Source organism: Chanodichthys erythropterus, chromosome 15 (genome assembly GCF_024489055.1).
Source record: "Chanodichthys erythropterus isolate Z2021 chromosome 15, ASM2448905v1, whole genome shotgun sequence".
NCBI classification, from domain to species: domain Eukaryota; kingdom Metazoa; phylum Chordata; class Actinopteri; order Cypriniformes; family Xenocyprididae; genus Chanodichthys; species Chanodichthys erythropterus.
This window is the reverse complement of record NC_090235.1, coordinates 6,360,397-6,376,265: the sequence shown is the minus strand read 5'-3', so window position 1 is coordinate 6,376,265 and position 15,869 is coordinate 6,360,397. Positions and strand designations below refer to the sequence as shown.

The 15,869-nt window shown below is 34.9% G+C and overlaps 2 protein-coding genes across 3 annotated transcripts; both read right to left on the bottom strand.

The window, feature by feature from the left end:
• Positions 1-1,292: 1,292 nt before the first annotated feature.
• On the bottom strand, positions 1,293-5,042 carry mrpl9 (mitochondrial ribosomal protein L9). Of its 2 annotated transcripts, none has more exons than XM_067412228.1 (7): positions 4,637-5,042; positions 4,210-4,369; positions 4,000-4,124; positions 2,116-2,186; positions 1,908-2,037; positions 1,661-1,744; positions 1,293-1,554 (listed from the first exon to the last, which is right to left on the bottom strand). In XM_067412228.1, the coding sequence occupies exons 1-7, from the start codon at positions 4,742-4,744 to the stop codon at positions 1,441-1,443; spliced, it is 792 nt and encodes a 263-aa protein (XP_067268329.1). In that variant the 5' UTR covers positions 4,745-5,042; the 3' UTR covers positions 1,293-1,440. The 2 variants fall into 2 exon arrangements, with proteins under 2 accessions (XP_067268329.1, XP_067268330.1); XM_067412229.1 differs by having other exon boundaries at positions 1,301-1,554; positions 1,908-2,009; positions 2,133-2,186; positions 4,637-5,031.
• A 335-nt stretch (positions 5,043-5,377) lies between these two features.
• Positions 5,378-15,831, bottom strand: lix1l (limb and CNS expressed 1 like). Its single transcript, XM_067411289.1, has 6 exons — positions 14,953-15,831; positions 11,634-11,797; positions 11,278-11,418; positions 10,720-10,815; positions 10,554-10,631; positions 5,378-8,801 (listed from the first exon to the last, which is right to left on the bottom strand). Exons 1-6 carry the CDS (start codon positions 15,287-15,289, stop codon positions 8,547-8,549), a joined length of 1,071 nt encoding a protein of 356 aa, XP_067267390.1. The 5' UTR covers positions 15,290-15,831; the 3' UTR covers positions 5,378-8,546.
• Between the last annotated feature and the right edge of the window lie 38 nt (positions 15,832-15,869).

The window sequence follows — 15,869 nt, the reverse complement described above, 5'->3', positions numbered from 1 at the left end:
GTTTGAATAAGAAACATGGTGTCTGTAATTAAAACACGCACATGCAACATTTTTTTCAGCACTTCAAATGTTATTTTTAATGTGATGACCACAAACATTATTTGTTCATAATGTTTGTCCCCATTTCCAAAACCTAACGTTTCAAGATGTAGGAAATCCAATATTTGATAGAAAACACTTTAAAAAATAAAAAAAGACATTAATTACCACTATAACCAGCAGATGGCAGCAGAGGGGCATTTATTAGCTCATATTAGCCATTTCCTGTTTTCGTTTTTCACTGTTTCGCTTTTGAATAAATATTAAACATTATAAAATCACTAGGTTTAAAAATACATTTTGTTAAGGTGAAATATGAAATACTCACAAAATCTGAAGAAAAACAATAACTTTTCTTGTTAATAAATTACACAGAAAACGAGCAGCGCGCTCTCCCTTTATAACCACAGAAGCCGTCTCAATTATTTTGGCACAATTGTGAAAACTCACATTTTATTAAATGAATCTAACTAAAGTGCACAATAAATCTTTAATTTAGAGTGCGTTTATGCTTTTTTTCACACAAAAGTGTGCAAATTTTGCCGAGGAGGAACACTGAGACACATTTTTTATATTATCTTATGTTTGAAAAATTAAATTAACACTAGGCCTGACTATTTAAGTGACTATATTCTGATTATAAACTAAGTATTACACTATTGATGCTGTTAAAACTACCTCCTCAGGAAAATTGTGATGAGTCTGCAACAGCACAGCATGCTTTTAGTCTGGGCAGACTACCAATTTTCAAAAAAGATGCTTCTACAGAATAATTTGCCATATCACAAAACATATGAAAAGATGACCTAGTGAAAATGGCAGCGAGTTTTCGGTACTCCTGATCTCTTTTTCAATATACTGTGCCGAGGTGGAACAGGACATTCACAACTGAAAACTCTCAAGTCAGTGTGGACACATTCACAAAGGAATGTCACTAGAACGATTTCTAAATTAACACGTGAAGAGTGAAGAGGAGGCTACTTAATCATCAGTATTTTAATTTTTATTAATATTTTGAATTAGCTTTTATTTTTTTATTTTTAGTTTTCCTGCTAATTTTCATTTGTAGTAATTGTATGCAATGTTGTCATTTTAGTGCTCCAACATAAAATTATTTCAGTTTATTTATTGTCAAGGCAACTTTTCTAAATTTTGTTAGTTCACCCAAAAATGAAAATTCAGTCATTAATTGCTCACCCTCATGTCATTCCAAACCTGTAAGACCTACGTTCATCTTCTGAACACAAATTAAGATATTTTTGATGAAATCCGAGAGCTTTATGACTCCTCCATAGATAGCAAAAAAGACAGATGTAAGCCAAAAAATTTTATTTGTACAAACTCCTTGCGTATATTCTCCAAGTTGTTTCCTGCAACACATTGCCTTTAGCAAAGAAAACACTATTCTGAATCTGACTGTTCTTGCTTTTGTTGCTGCTTCATGAGCATCAGTTGGCTGGGCTCCACATACGGCACCACAGACATGGACACCCTGACTGTGTCCACTCCATTCACCTGAGAGACCAAATACTGTTTCAGCAACGATTGAATCCCTTAAGAGGATCTGTGTAAAATTATCATTAAACTGTGCTGTTTGCACTTGTAAAGTCAATTAACTCACTGTGACATCACACCAGTACTCTCCAGGCCCTGTGATTGGTTCTTCTGGAAGAGTCAAGGCATGAGTCGGCACAACCACACCGAGCTGCGGACAGAAATACAATCAATGGTACAAAACTTCTGCACTAGATTGGACAAACAATGTAAGTATGCATTACTTTTGTATACACAAATACATTTTATGTTGTGTGTTTCTGAGTTGACAGAAATTATACTTCCAAAAAAAAATTTTCTTTTTAGTCTCTTACCCGTCTAAGAAACTGTCTGCAAACAATCTCTTTTGTGAGCGAGTACTGAACTGAAGTGTGCATGGCGACCTCAAGCTGTGTTTTCTTCAGGAATTCAACAGTCTGCAAAATGAACAAACACAAAAGGAAGCTGCTCATGTTGACACCAATATCAAAATATAAAACCCACCAATTTTTCTATATATAATTTATGTTTTATAGTATAAACCTCTCAAGATAACTCACTAGCTGTCCTGTGCGTGTCTGGACTCGGTCCTCTGGCCGTCCCTCACGCAGAAGCTACGGGAAAAACCAAGCAAACTGTGAACACTTGAAATTATGAAAACCCATTTACACTACATAAGCAAAAATGCTTTGGTAAATGTTAATTATGATATAAAAAGGTCAAATATTACATACCAAGTCATAATTGTGACATAAAAAGTCCAAATTGAATAGTAAGTCAATAATTATGAGATAATTCGAAATTGACAAAAAGTCGAAATTATTATATACAAAGCCATCATTATGATAAAAAGTCACAATTATGACATACAAAGTCATAATTATGAGATAAGTTGAAATTGACAAAAAGTTGAAATTACAACATACTAAGCCATAATTATGATAAAAATTAAAAATGTCAAAAATTTCATAAGTCAAAATTATGTGATGTCAAAATTGACCTAGTGAGTCATAATTGAGATAAGTTGACAAAAAGTCGAAATTATGATTAAGATAAAATTTTTGACATACTAAATCACAATTTTGATGTCAGAATTATGACAAAAGCCAAAATTGATAAATAGTCATAATTATGAGATTAAAGGTGCTGTAGAACGTGTTTTCACAAGATGTAATATAAGTCTAAGGTGTCCCCTGAATGTGTCTGTGAAGTTTCAGCTCAGAATACTCAAAATATTATTCAGTTTTTTAACTGCCTATTTTGGGGCATCATTAAATATGCGCTGATTCAGAGTGTGCGGCCCTTTAAATTCTCGTGCTCCCCGCCCCCGAGCTCACAACTGCTTTAAACAGCATAAACAAAGTTCACACAGCTAGTATAACCCTCAAAATGGATCTTTACAAAGTGTTCGTCATGCAAAATGTCTAATCGCGTAAGTACAGTGTTTATTTTGATGTTTACATTGATTCTGAATGAGTTTGATGGTGCTCTGTGGCTAAAGCTAACATTACACACTGTTGGAGTGATTTATAGAGAATGAAGTTGTGTTTATGAATTATACAGACTGCAAGTGTTTAATAATGAAAATAACGACGGCTCTTGTCTCCGTGAATACAGCAATAAACGATGGTAACTTTAACCACATTTAACAGTACATTAGCAACATGCTAACGAAACATTTAGAAAGACAATTCACAAATATCAGTAAAAATATCATGATATCATGGATTATTTCAGTTATTATTGCTCCATCTGCCATTTTTCGCTATTGTTCTTGCTTACCTAGTCTGATGATTCAGCTGTGCACATCCAAACGTTAATACTGGCTTGTCTAATCCCTTGAATGGCTGGTATATGCAAATATTGGGGGCGTACATATTAATGATCCCGACTGTTACGTAACAGTCGGTGTTATGTTGAGATTCGCCTGTTCTTCGGAGGTCTTTTAAATAAATGAGATTTATATAAGAAGGAGGAAACAATGAAGTTTGAGACTCACTCTATGTCATTTCCATGTACTGAACTCTTGTTATTTAACTATGCCGAGGTAAATTCAATTTTTGAATCTAGGGCACCTTTAAATGCTGAAATTATGACATACCAAGTCATAATTTTGATTTTTTAAGGCAGAATTATGAGATAAAAAGTTTAAATTATGACTTTGTATGTCAACTATTCTTGTATAACAATTTCAACGTGTCATTACTGTCATAATTTAGTTTTTTGTCATCATTTTGACTTATCACATTTATGTCACATGAATTTCAACTTTTCATGTCATAATTTTGACCTAGTATGTCATAATGTTGACTTGTGCCATAATTATGATTTACAAAAGCATGATTTTCTTTTCCTTATGTGGTGGAGAAAAGCTTCCATGTGAAATGATGTTAATGACAAATGAATTGATTTGTATATGTAACCAACCCTTATTTCCTCTGCGAACATGTCTTTATTTTCCTGTGAAGGGTAGACAGCCAGGCCTTGGGGTAGCAATTTGTTGCGGCCCAAAGATTTTTTCACAAAAACTGTGTCGCCTCGTCCACCAAGCTCTGTGAATTAAATATAACATCAAAATCCAAATTTGAAATCAAACTTATATATATTAAAATATTTTTGTAAGGCAAGAGCACTCACTGGGAACAGTCTGAGTGAGGATGAGCTCCATTTTGTCCTGAGAATTGTGTTTTTGGTCCTCAACCAGGCGGTACACCCTGTGTCTACGTGGATGTAGCTTGGGTGGCTTTCCCTCCTTTGATAAAGGAACCTTCCAACAGCGTTCAACAACAACTGTATTCTAGAAGAAGATTAAATTATAAATAACTGAGAAAAAAAAAGTCAAAATGTGTACATGTATTTTCATCACAACTCCATCTTTAAAGTCATTTCAGTGGTACTGCATTACATACAGTATGTGCATTCATAAACTATTGTTTATCTTTTGTCTAGTCATCAGACAGAGTTTATAAAGTAGTTTTATTTGCAACTGGCCAAGATGAAGACAAAATAATAACTATAAAAAATCACTACAAATCAGCACTGTGATATCAGTCACTCTGCTTACCTTGCATGCAGTTTGTGACAGATTCTGTATTCGACTCAAGGAAGATTTTACATTTGAAAGATTCCAGCAGCTTTGAAGGACAAACCTTGATGATGCTACCGCCCACATTATTAATATAGACGTTAGGATTGAAAATTAATCAATGTATTTAGTTGCAAATATTATCATAGCCACCACCCGTAGAACGACATGAATTCTGTCAAAATTCACAAATATATCAACACCTATGTCTCATAACCTGTCATTGCATTCACTAAACCACATGAACGGCGCTGGGATGAATAAGGACCCCTAAAAGGCAGTAGTGTATTTTGCCTGACAAAAATGTCAGGAAGTTCGCTTAATGCGCTGAAATTTATCACTTACTTTAAAATACCAATATAGTACAAGACGTTTGTTTCCCAAATTGGTATATGATTATATATTTGTTTATAATATAAAAGGGTTATGACGTTAAACATTTAACTAGTTTGGTTTCAAAATAAAAGTCTTTGCTCAATAAAAGTCTAATTTCTTCTATGCAAGCTCAATGCATTTACTTAAGAACTTATTTGACGAGGTTATATCTTTTTTTCTGATTTTGTAACCTTCATGGACCACAACTTTTGGAACTGGTAATTTTTCTTTTCACATTGAGCTTTTTTTACAGTCAAGATTGTGAGAAGTTACGCTATAATAAATATATGAAAAGGCTCTTTATTGATTTGTAAAGAATATAAATCAACAAAAAACAAATGGCTACTCATCAAAATCTTATAAAACATGTAAAATGGCAGTTAGACTATTCATACAAAACAAATAGAGAATGTATAAAATGTCTTGACATGCACTGATTCAAATTCACTACCTTGAGTATTAATTGAAAAATAATTTTGGTAAACAAGAGTGTAAAAACAGCAGGGAAAAGGCCCAACAAATTGTATAAAATTATATGCAATGTATATGCAATGCACATGTATATGCAATTTACATATCAATACACTTCAGTGAAATATGAAGGATTCAAAAGACATAAAAAAAATACAAACAGAGGTCTTGCAAAATTACATTGAAAATACACTCACAAAGAAATTCTTTTCAGAAACATGGTATGATTCAGATAATAATTACATTGAAAGAGATATATTGATAATAACTGCAAATAGTGCTGTTAGTAATGGCCCGTATCATTGTCATTTCACATAATTCATGGTCTGAATAAATAAATTATTTGTAGTGATCCTACATAATGACAAAAAACTGTGTGTGCATAGTTTATTGAAATAAACTTTCTTGTTTCTTATGTCATGTTAAGGACTGTAATGTCTAAATTGTCAATTTTAATGCTGCCAGCCTATAATCTACCAGGGCTTTAATTGAATTATTAATTGATTATTATCTGGAGTTTAACTTTGATGTTTAAGACCACAAATGCACAACTTCAAAACACAAGGAAAACAATTAGCCCTTAAAAGTATATTTTCAGAACTGTGTCTGGCTAATAATGACAATCACTGAAGTTTCGCACATCCTACATTGAGTGTCATTACACTGTGATGAGTTAGTATCAAGATTCAGCAGCTAGTCCTTTAAAATTCAGTTCAAGCAGACAGCAGTGAAACTTTGAAGCTGATCTAAAATGATCTGAACAGTAACTGACTGATGCTGTTGTTACCTCTAATACTGAAGCAAATGACTGGGATAAAACATTAACAAGTTTACATCATCACTTCACCCAGTAACGCAAAATAATCAATAATAATACAATTATGATGATGGAATATGAATGGGGTTACAATTCAAAATATTTGATTGTATTTAAATGTTTTAAACTCTGTAATTATTTTATAAACATTACAGGACCATTTGAGTTGGGAAACCAACAAGTGTCTATAATATGCCATATACACTGGTGGGGAAAAGTTAAAAATTTTAATTATTTTGAAGCAAGTCTCTTATGCTCACCAAAGCTGCATTTATTTGATGAAAAATACAGTAAAAACAGTAATATTATGAAATATTATTTTAAATAAATTAAATAACTGCTTTCCATTTGAATATAGTTTAAAATGTAATATATTTCTGTGATGCAAAGCTGAATTTTCAGCATCACATGCACATTCAGTCACATGATCCTTCAGAAATCATTCTAATATGCTGATTTGCTGCTCAAGAAACATGTATTATGGAGCCCCGCATATGCGGACAAAAATATATGTATATAGTAGCCACAAATTAAGAATTCATTCCTTTGTTTTAGTTAAGTTGTGGCAATGAATTAAGAATGAGTTCCCACAACTTATTAATTTGTTCCCTAGTTTTTGTAAATAGCGGCCAGGTTATACTAACTTGTTCCCTTGTTTTAGTTAAATCAAAAATAGGGAACAAGTTACTACAACTTGGCCACAATTTTGTAAAACGAGGGAACAAATTATTGTATCATGCGCACAATTTACTTAAAGGGATAGTTCACCCAAAAATGAAAATTCTGTCATTGTTTGGTCAAAAACATTCTTCAAAATATCTTCTTTTGTGTTCAGCAGAAGAAAGAAATTCATACAGGTTTGGAACAACTTGAAGGTGAGCAAATAAGAGAATGTTCATTTTTGATTAAACTATCCCTTTAAAACGAGGGAACGAATTAAAATGTGCAGATGTAATAGTAAGTCGTAGGAACGAATTCTTAATTCATGGCCATGATGCACAAAAAAAAACTTTTATTCAATGCATTAAATTGATTCAAGTGACACTAAAGACATGTTACAAAAAGTTTCTATTTCAAATAAAATCTTTTTTTTTTTTTTCTATTCAAAAATATTAAGAATTGTTTTCGCCTTTGACAGTAATAAAAACCATCATTAATAACTGAGCACCAATACTGATTGACAATAATCAAAGCAGCATAAAAGACTTCTTTCCAAATCATTAAAAATTATTCCAAAGTTTTGGCCACCAGTATATGGTTTTATTTCCTGTTGTTCTGAGTGAAGCATCACATTTCAAAGCATTGCTCATCTTAACCAAATCCCATCTGCACTTGTATGTATATATGGTAAAAAAGTTCACAAAAGCTTTGAGAGAGGAGGTAGAAATAAAATGTTGCCTTGAAATGAGCATGACTGCTCTACAATCACAAAGGTAACGGAAGGCAATCTAATGAGGGCACAGCTTCAGGCTTTCTTTCAATAGGCTGGAGGAAACGACCTTGGTATGTTTCCTCTGCTGGAATTTCGGTGTTATGACAGTGTGAGAAAACCTGACCTTTGTGTTATGAAATATAACGTAGTTGCTTCCTTAGCAAACATTTATGGCTCTCGCAAAAACGTTTAGTTAACTTAAAAGTACTGTATATAAATGCGTGTTTACATGAACATACTTTAGATTAACATTACAAAGAAAAGGTTTGTATATTCACCAAAAGCACATATATGTAGCAAATAAATGAGCAAGGCTATTCTGTGAATATAAATGCAGAATACTGAAAATTACTGTATTATTGTGCATCCACACACCAAAAACTAATGGGCGGTGCTTTGGCGAGTTAGCTAAAAAAAAAAGCAGCGCCCATGCGTAACAGGATTCATGAGAACTACAATGCAAAGATTTTTAAGAAGGCCTCAAAACTGATTTTCCCGACTCAGACATAGTAGGTCAATGTGCCAGTACAGTCGATCGATAACACTGGAGGATAATACTGGTGTAGTAATAATAGCAATATAGCACTTGATTCAGTTTCAAGTTTAAAATGCCTTGTTTAGATCTCAAAAAACGTATAATTCATTGTAGTGTTTGTCTGTGGAATTATTCAAAATGCTGATTCTTTGATTCCTCACACACAAACACACATACACAAGTTTAAAAAAGACTGTTTTGAGTTTTGGAGTGCTATCTGGTACAATCATATGCCACGTCTGACACGTCTTCATGATCTTCAGCATGTGCAGGGCAGAGTTGTAGTGTTTGACCCACCTAGCTGCCCCACTGCCATTAGCAGAATGTCTTTCTTTTCCTTATAAAACCGAAGCTCTCGTCCTGCCAGACGCGCCTCTTCCAGCTCGCGCTCGGTGGCCGCCATCTCTCGATTGATTGTACCGGATAAACTGTGTTCTCGGCTGACCCAATCGGCAGCCATTTGTGTACGCATGTCATCGTCTAGTGCTCGGTGGGAGTAATGAGCAAGCACTTCCTGTTTACAAAAGAGGCTAATTGTTAAACATACTGTAGATAGGTCAGTGAAACATATCAATGCATCAAATAAATATTTACAAGGAACTTACAAGGGAATAATAACAAATACAAAAATGAGGAAATAAATAATATGATTTGAGTCTTTTGACTAATAATTTTAGTTTTTTTGTGCCAAAATGCAATCATATTTTTGATTTTCATAAACACTTTCATAAAGTTATTTTAGTATCATTGAGATACTATGATAGTTTTTATTAACATTTTGAATTTGTTTTTATTTTTATATTTTTCATGAAATATGTAATGTTTTAGTTTTTTTTACATATTTTTTCTTAAATGTCATATTTTAGTTTTTTTAATGAACAGTTTGCCAGTGTTATTTTAGTAGTATGGTAGCTAATTTCCGCACTGAATAAAAGATAAAACGGAATAATTGCGACTCACAATTGTGACTTTTTTCTCCGAATTGCATGATATAAACTCGCAATTGTGAGTTATAAAGTCAGAATTGCGAGTTATAGAGTCAGAATTGCAAGTTACAAAGTCAGAATTGAGTGTTATAGTCAGAATTGTGCGTTACAAAGTCAGAATTGCATGTTACAAAGTCAGAATTGTGAGTTATAAAGTCAGAATTGCGAGTTATAGAGTCAGAATTGCAAGTTACAAAGTCAGAATTGCAAGTTATAGTGTCAGAATTACATGTTACAAAGTCAGAATTGCAAGTTATAGTGTCAGAATTACATGTTACAAAGTCAGAATTGTGTGTTACAAAGTCAGAATTGCGTGTTACAAAGTCAGAATTGCGAGTTATAGTCAGAATTGCAAGTTACAAAGTCAGAATTGCAAGTTACAAAGTCAGAATTGCAAGTTACAAAGTCAGAATTGCAAGTTAGTGTCAGAATTGCGAGTTATAGTCAGAATTGTAACATGCAATTCTGACACTATAACTTGCAATTCTGACTATAACTCGCAATTTTGACTTTGTAACATGCAATTCTGACACTATAACTTGCAAAGTCAAAATTGCGAGTTATAGTGTCAGAATTACATGTTAAAGTCAGAATTGTGTGTTACAAAGTCAGAATTGCGTGTTACAAAGTCAGAATTGCGTGTTACAAAGTCAGAATTGCAAGTTATAGTGTCAGAATTGCGTGTTACAAAGTCAGAATTGAGTGATATAGTCAGAATTGTGTTACAAAGTCAGACTTGCATGTTACAAAGTCAGACTTGCATGTTACAAAGTCAGAATTGCATGTTACAAAGTCAAAATTGTGAGTTATAAAGTCAGAATTGCAAGTTATAGAGTCAGAATTGCGAGTTATAAAGTCAGAATTGCAAGTTATAGAGTCAGAATTGCGAGTTATAAAGTCAGAATTGCGTGTTATAGAGTCAGAATTGCGAGTTATAAAGTCAGAATTGCGAGTTATAGAGTCAGAATTACGAGTTATACAGTCAGAAGTTGCAAAGTCAGAATTGCAAGTTATAGTGACAGAATTGTGAGTTAAAGACTGAATGTGACTGTGCTGGCCAAGTTTCTGAACTCAAAAATAGTTGTTGTTGACTTAAACATGGGCAATCATGTCAGAATAATGTTAATAAATGGTATTTTTGGAGTCTTAAAGTTACAGCATGTTTTTCGTAGTGCACTTTCAGTGTACATTTAACTTTTATTTTAAAAGATGAAGGACTATTTGATATCTCATGATATGTCTTTTTTCCCCACAATTAAAAATAGAATATTTGTCTTCACCTGACGGGAGCACTGCCTTTCTCTCATGGCTTTGAGACTCCCATTCCAATGGAGAAGCTGGAAAACTGTCATCAGTTCCTAAGAAAAATGTTATATATGTGAATCTTGAAGTCACATGTTCATTTACTCACATCTTTGCATGCAGTTCAATCATGATCTCACTCACCTGAAACTCTAGCATAGACTTCCCTTTGTTAGATTCTAACATGAAGCGAAAAGCACCGATGCCTGTACTAGGGTTATCAGCTTCTTCTCTGTTTCCCTGCAGTTAATAAAGATGAGTATAGATAAACAATGTCAACAATACACTACTGTTTAAAGGTTTTGGGTCAGCAGGATTTCACAAAGATGCATTAAATTGATCAAAAGTGACAGTCAGAGCTAAACTGAAATTTCAGTTCTTATTCATTGAAATCTTAACATTTCCCAGTTTCACAGAAAGGGCTTAGCTTAAGTCAGGATTAGGCCTTCAATTTGTAGCTTTTATAAACATTCACTAGTAAAACACATTACTGGTCTGCATCTTGAGAAAAAATAATGGCAGTGACATATTTTAAGATATGTCAGTGCAAGTTACTTTCAGTTAAAACAGCTAAAACATGCATTTTAGTCTAGGACTAACTTAAGCCTTGTCTATGAAACCGGGGGACAGTGGTAACATGATGAGGGTGAGAAAATGAAGCTTGAATTTTAATTCTGCCCTCAGATAACCGTGAGAACTCACGTTAAAAGAGGCTAGAGCCTCACACACACTCTTCTCTATGAACTCATCTGTGATGCGTCGAGATGGATGCTCATTGAAAACAGAATTCATTAGGGCAATTTTGGCCGCGCTCCTCCTCGCTTCGGCTTTGGTCGGGCAGAACTGAGAAGATCAAAGATTCTATTTAACCACACTGTAATCGAATCCTGAAGATGCTCACAGAATTAATTTCCAAGAGATCCTCAAGAGAAAACATTAGACAGAAAATATGCAGACACAGATGGCAACCAAAACACAATTATTTATTTTCTGAAGATCTGAGGTTCAAAGAGAAATGCATTGAAAAATGCAAAGGGAATGTTGCATGAGGTGCTTGCCTGAAAACTCCCGAAGCAACTGCCCCCGGGGAGACTGACGTAGCAGACGTAAGGGGGGTTATTGGATGGGACCATCTCATAGACTACGAGAGCGCCATTCCTTAGGTCAGCACCCCGTGACTGCTTCATCTGCCAGAACTCCTGTAAGGCCTCCACGACATTCACTGTGGGAATCAGAAACATCATATCAGAATATACAACACCATTCAAGTATATTTTAAGACTCATGAGTTCAAATGATGGTTGAAGCAATGGCAATCACATTTCTCATATCATCAAAGACCTGATATCATACACTAATTCTTCAGTTTTTTTAGTTATATTTAATAGAGGTGTAACAGTACATGTATTTGTCCCAAACCGCGATGGTATGGACATCACGGTTCAGAAAAATACAGAAGAAGAGACGATCGATCAATATGTTTACTTGTAATTTCTGTGGAAAGATATCAATAAAACAGCTTGAGAATAATATCTCACGTAGCATTACATTTACCTCAGGCATTTAGTGTTGACAGCATGTTACTTCACTAGAAAAAGAAAGAAAGAAAGAGAAAAAGGGCTGTTGTCTTCCCTTTTGCTAAATAGATAAGAAAACCATCACCTATTATGCACTGGGCATGTTGCCGTCTAATGCCACTTCTAGTCTGCTCCTATTGGATTGACCATAGTCAAATATTGCCATGTTTGAGTAGGAAATACTTCTTAGCAAACTTTTAGTCACAATGCTGTTGTGACTTGTATTGTTCCTGGGTGCAAAAATTCAAAGAGTAAACATTTAGAGGCAGTAAGTTACTTTCGGTTTCCAGTTTTGTGTTTTAAGCAGTGGCTAAGGCTGCAAAGAATAGTAAATATTAAGAGAACATCACAATGAAAATGGAAAAACCCAGTCGCTGCATCTGAAATAGAATAGTTCCCTACTATATAGTATGCGGAAAACAGCATGCCAATAGAGCAGTATCCAATATACATAGTATTCGAAAAACAGTAGGCAAAAAGTACACAGATGAGATTCTGACGTGCACATTCGATGGCCACTTTACTATCCCATGAGGCCACTCTCCGTATTTGTGAATGGCGGTAAAGTGACGCAACTGACGCCATAGGTCAAATGAAAGTGACAGTCGACTTTCTACTGCATAGGCAGCGAAGTTTTATTGAAAGGCCATTTTGCCAGTGGTGAATTACCCCTTTAAAGGAAACATACACAGACATATTTTAAGGGTTAGTTCGCCCTAGAATGAAAATTCTGTCATTAATTTCATCACTCTCATGTCGTTCCAAACCATAAGACCTTCGTTCATCTTCAGAACACAAATTAAGATATTTGTTTTTAAACACAAAATGTATTCTCGTCACTTCACAACATTAAGGTTGAGCCACTGTTGTCACGTGGACTATTTTAACAATGTCTTTACTACCTTTCTGGGCCTTTACAGTGGTAGTTGTGTTGCAGTTTATCGGAGGCCAGAACGCTCACGTATTTCATCATAATTTGTGTTCCGAAGATGAACAAAGTTCTTACGGGTTTGGAACGACACGTTTTTCATTTTTGGGTGAACTAACCCTTTAAACCTGATCAGCAAGTGTTTTAGGCCAAACGGAGGGGATAAACTAAAAACCTTCTGCCCAGCCTGTGGGCAGGGATACAAAAATGTGGAAGTAGAATCTGTAGTTTTCACAAAAGCCCTGGAAGCTGTCAAAAGTCCACCAAATGGCACATTTTGCATCATCCGGAGGACTTTAGCTGACAAATAAACAGGAATTTCTCGGTCCAAGTAAAAAAAAGAACAAGTAAACATTGTTTATTTACATATACTACTGACACTGTAACAATACAAAAGCAGGATGAAAATTATGAACTTTAAGTTTGTTTAGAGATGGCATGCTAGAGGGCTAAATAAATTGAGCAAAATATCTACAATCTTACAAAACAGTTCATAAATCTTTCGCTGTGACGGTCTCGGCACACAATGAAAAGGACATGCTCATTTAATGGCCGATATAAAGGAAGGTTGTTGTTGTGGAATTGCTTAGATACTAGTTTCTAACAGGAAATAAGGGTGGTGTATTTGGACGGGAGTAATGTGAAAATTATCACAATTATATAAAGGTCTTTCTTCCATAAATGAAAGATGAGCTTCGGTTACATTCAGATGGTCTGAGGTGTCTCTGAGGTAGATTAATACACTTAACCTGCCTCTAAAGTACACTGGCAACAGAATTTATCTGACAATAATCCCCAATGTATTTAGGTCAGCATGTCAGGGGGCTCAATCTGCTTTGAGCAGTCGAATCGAACGTTCAAATCCACCTATAGTGCTAGTCTAGTTAGGGAGCTGAATCTCATGAAGAGCGTGTCTGGGTAATATTTATTTCAGATAATATTTCTGGGTACTATAATAAAAATCAAAAGAAAATATTTTGCATGAAAATTAAGCCAGTTTTTTTTTCTCAGTGTGACATTATTTTCATAACAATTAAGCACACCACCATCCCTCTGACTTTGTTACTGTTCTTGATGACTCAGCTTTTTAATTTAAATAAATTTAATATTTAAATATTATAAAAATATTATTGACAAAATGTAGGCCCAATATTTTTCAGCCAAATGAGATTCAAAACCCATGCTGCTGAGACACAGCCTGAAGTTATGTTTCGGGGAAGAGAGAGAGAGAGAGAGAGAGAGAGAGAGAGAGAGAGAGAGAGAAAGAGAGAAAGAAAGTTTCAAGACACATTTCTTAATGTGTTTGTTTGAAATATCTTCCATGTGGGTCAATGATGTGACACTTTTTTTTTTTTTTGGTCCAGATCTAGCCTATTAAATAATTCAAAAATACATTAAAAATGCAATTCTTACAGGAAATTAACAGAAACTCTCATATGATAATTTCTGAATTTAACTCATATTTTGGAGGGCTCAAAATCAATGTCTGGGTGGTGTTAATAATAATAATAATAAAAAAGATTTATATTTTAAAAACATAAGTCTGCCAAATTAAAGTCAGTGAAACCAGCATGCAGAAAGGCAATAGTGTTGTGAAAATGACAAATGCATTAATTTGAAAATATGATGTTACACCACTTTTTACATGTACATTTTAGAGTCGTTTAAAGTATAAAATAAATTAATAAATAAAAAAATGTATAGAAGAAAATAAATTAGAATAGAAGAACCCATTCGAAGAACCCATCTGAATACAAATATTACATTTCTAAGCACTTTACATGATCTACATTTTTTAAAAGCTTCGCCATTATTTATCATTGACCCTTATGCTTTCATAGTGCAAAACAGCTTCATGTTGACCCCACATACCCCTGCCGTATCCTTGCGTGTGTTTGGCAAAGCTCCTGACCACCGCGTCCACCGCCTCCCTCAGAACCGCCGGGTTGGTGGGATTGGACAGACCCAGACCTGCCGCCGCCATGTCCACCGAACCAAACCCGCTGCCCATGATACCGGACCCGAGGCTGTGGAGCTGAAGGGGCGGCAGTGGTGGCGGCGGCCCCGGGGAAGCAGACACCGAGACATGGGAACCCTGTGCCGAGGAAAGAGTGCCGGTTACACCGGGCCGCAGGGACCGAAGCGTCCCGGTTGCGCTCGCTCCGTATCCGATACCGGGCTGTAAGCGCTGATGGCGAAGAGACTCCATTGTCTCGAAAAGTGATGCAAAAGAAAACAACACAAAGGGAACGACTACTACAAACGATTACAAAGCCGATTAAAAATGCTTATGGCAGTCATAAAAAGTGTTTCTCGAAGGTATGCGCTTTGTTAGGCTGATTGGGCAAAATATTATTTACTGTTTGGGGCGTTAAACTGCCATAGGGAGGAAAAAGGAGCAGCATATGCTTGTGTTTGACCAATGGATGGATTCACGCCGTGTGACGTGGCACGTCCGGCCAAACCTTCCCAAAATCCACAAATCTCTGTAACCAAATCAATATGTAAACAACGCAATTTTCAAATGTTTGTTATACATGTTTATGTAAATTTGTGTAAATAAAGTCATCTTTACACATCTCAGGCGAACAAAAAATGATTAAAGAAGAGAACTAGAGAACAACTTCTACTAAACATGGTTGACATAATTAGTTTAAGATGGTACAGCTTACATGCTAGTTCTGTGATTTTGATGAAGAAAACAATGTTGGATTTCTTTTTTTGTCTCCATAATTCAGAAAATACTGCAAACAGCCAAACATAATAAATACTTTTTGAGAAAACAGCCT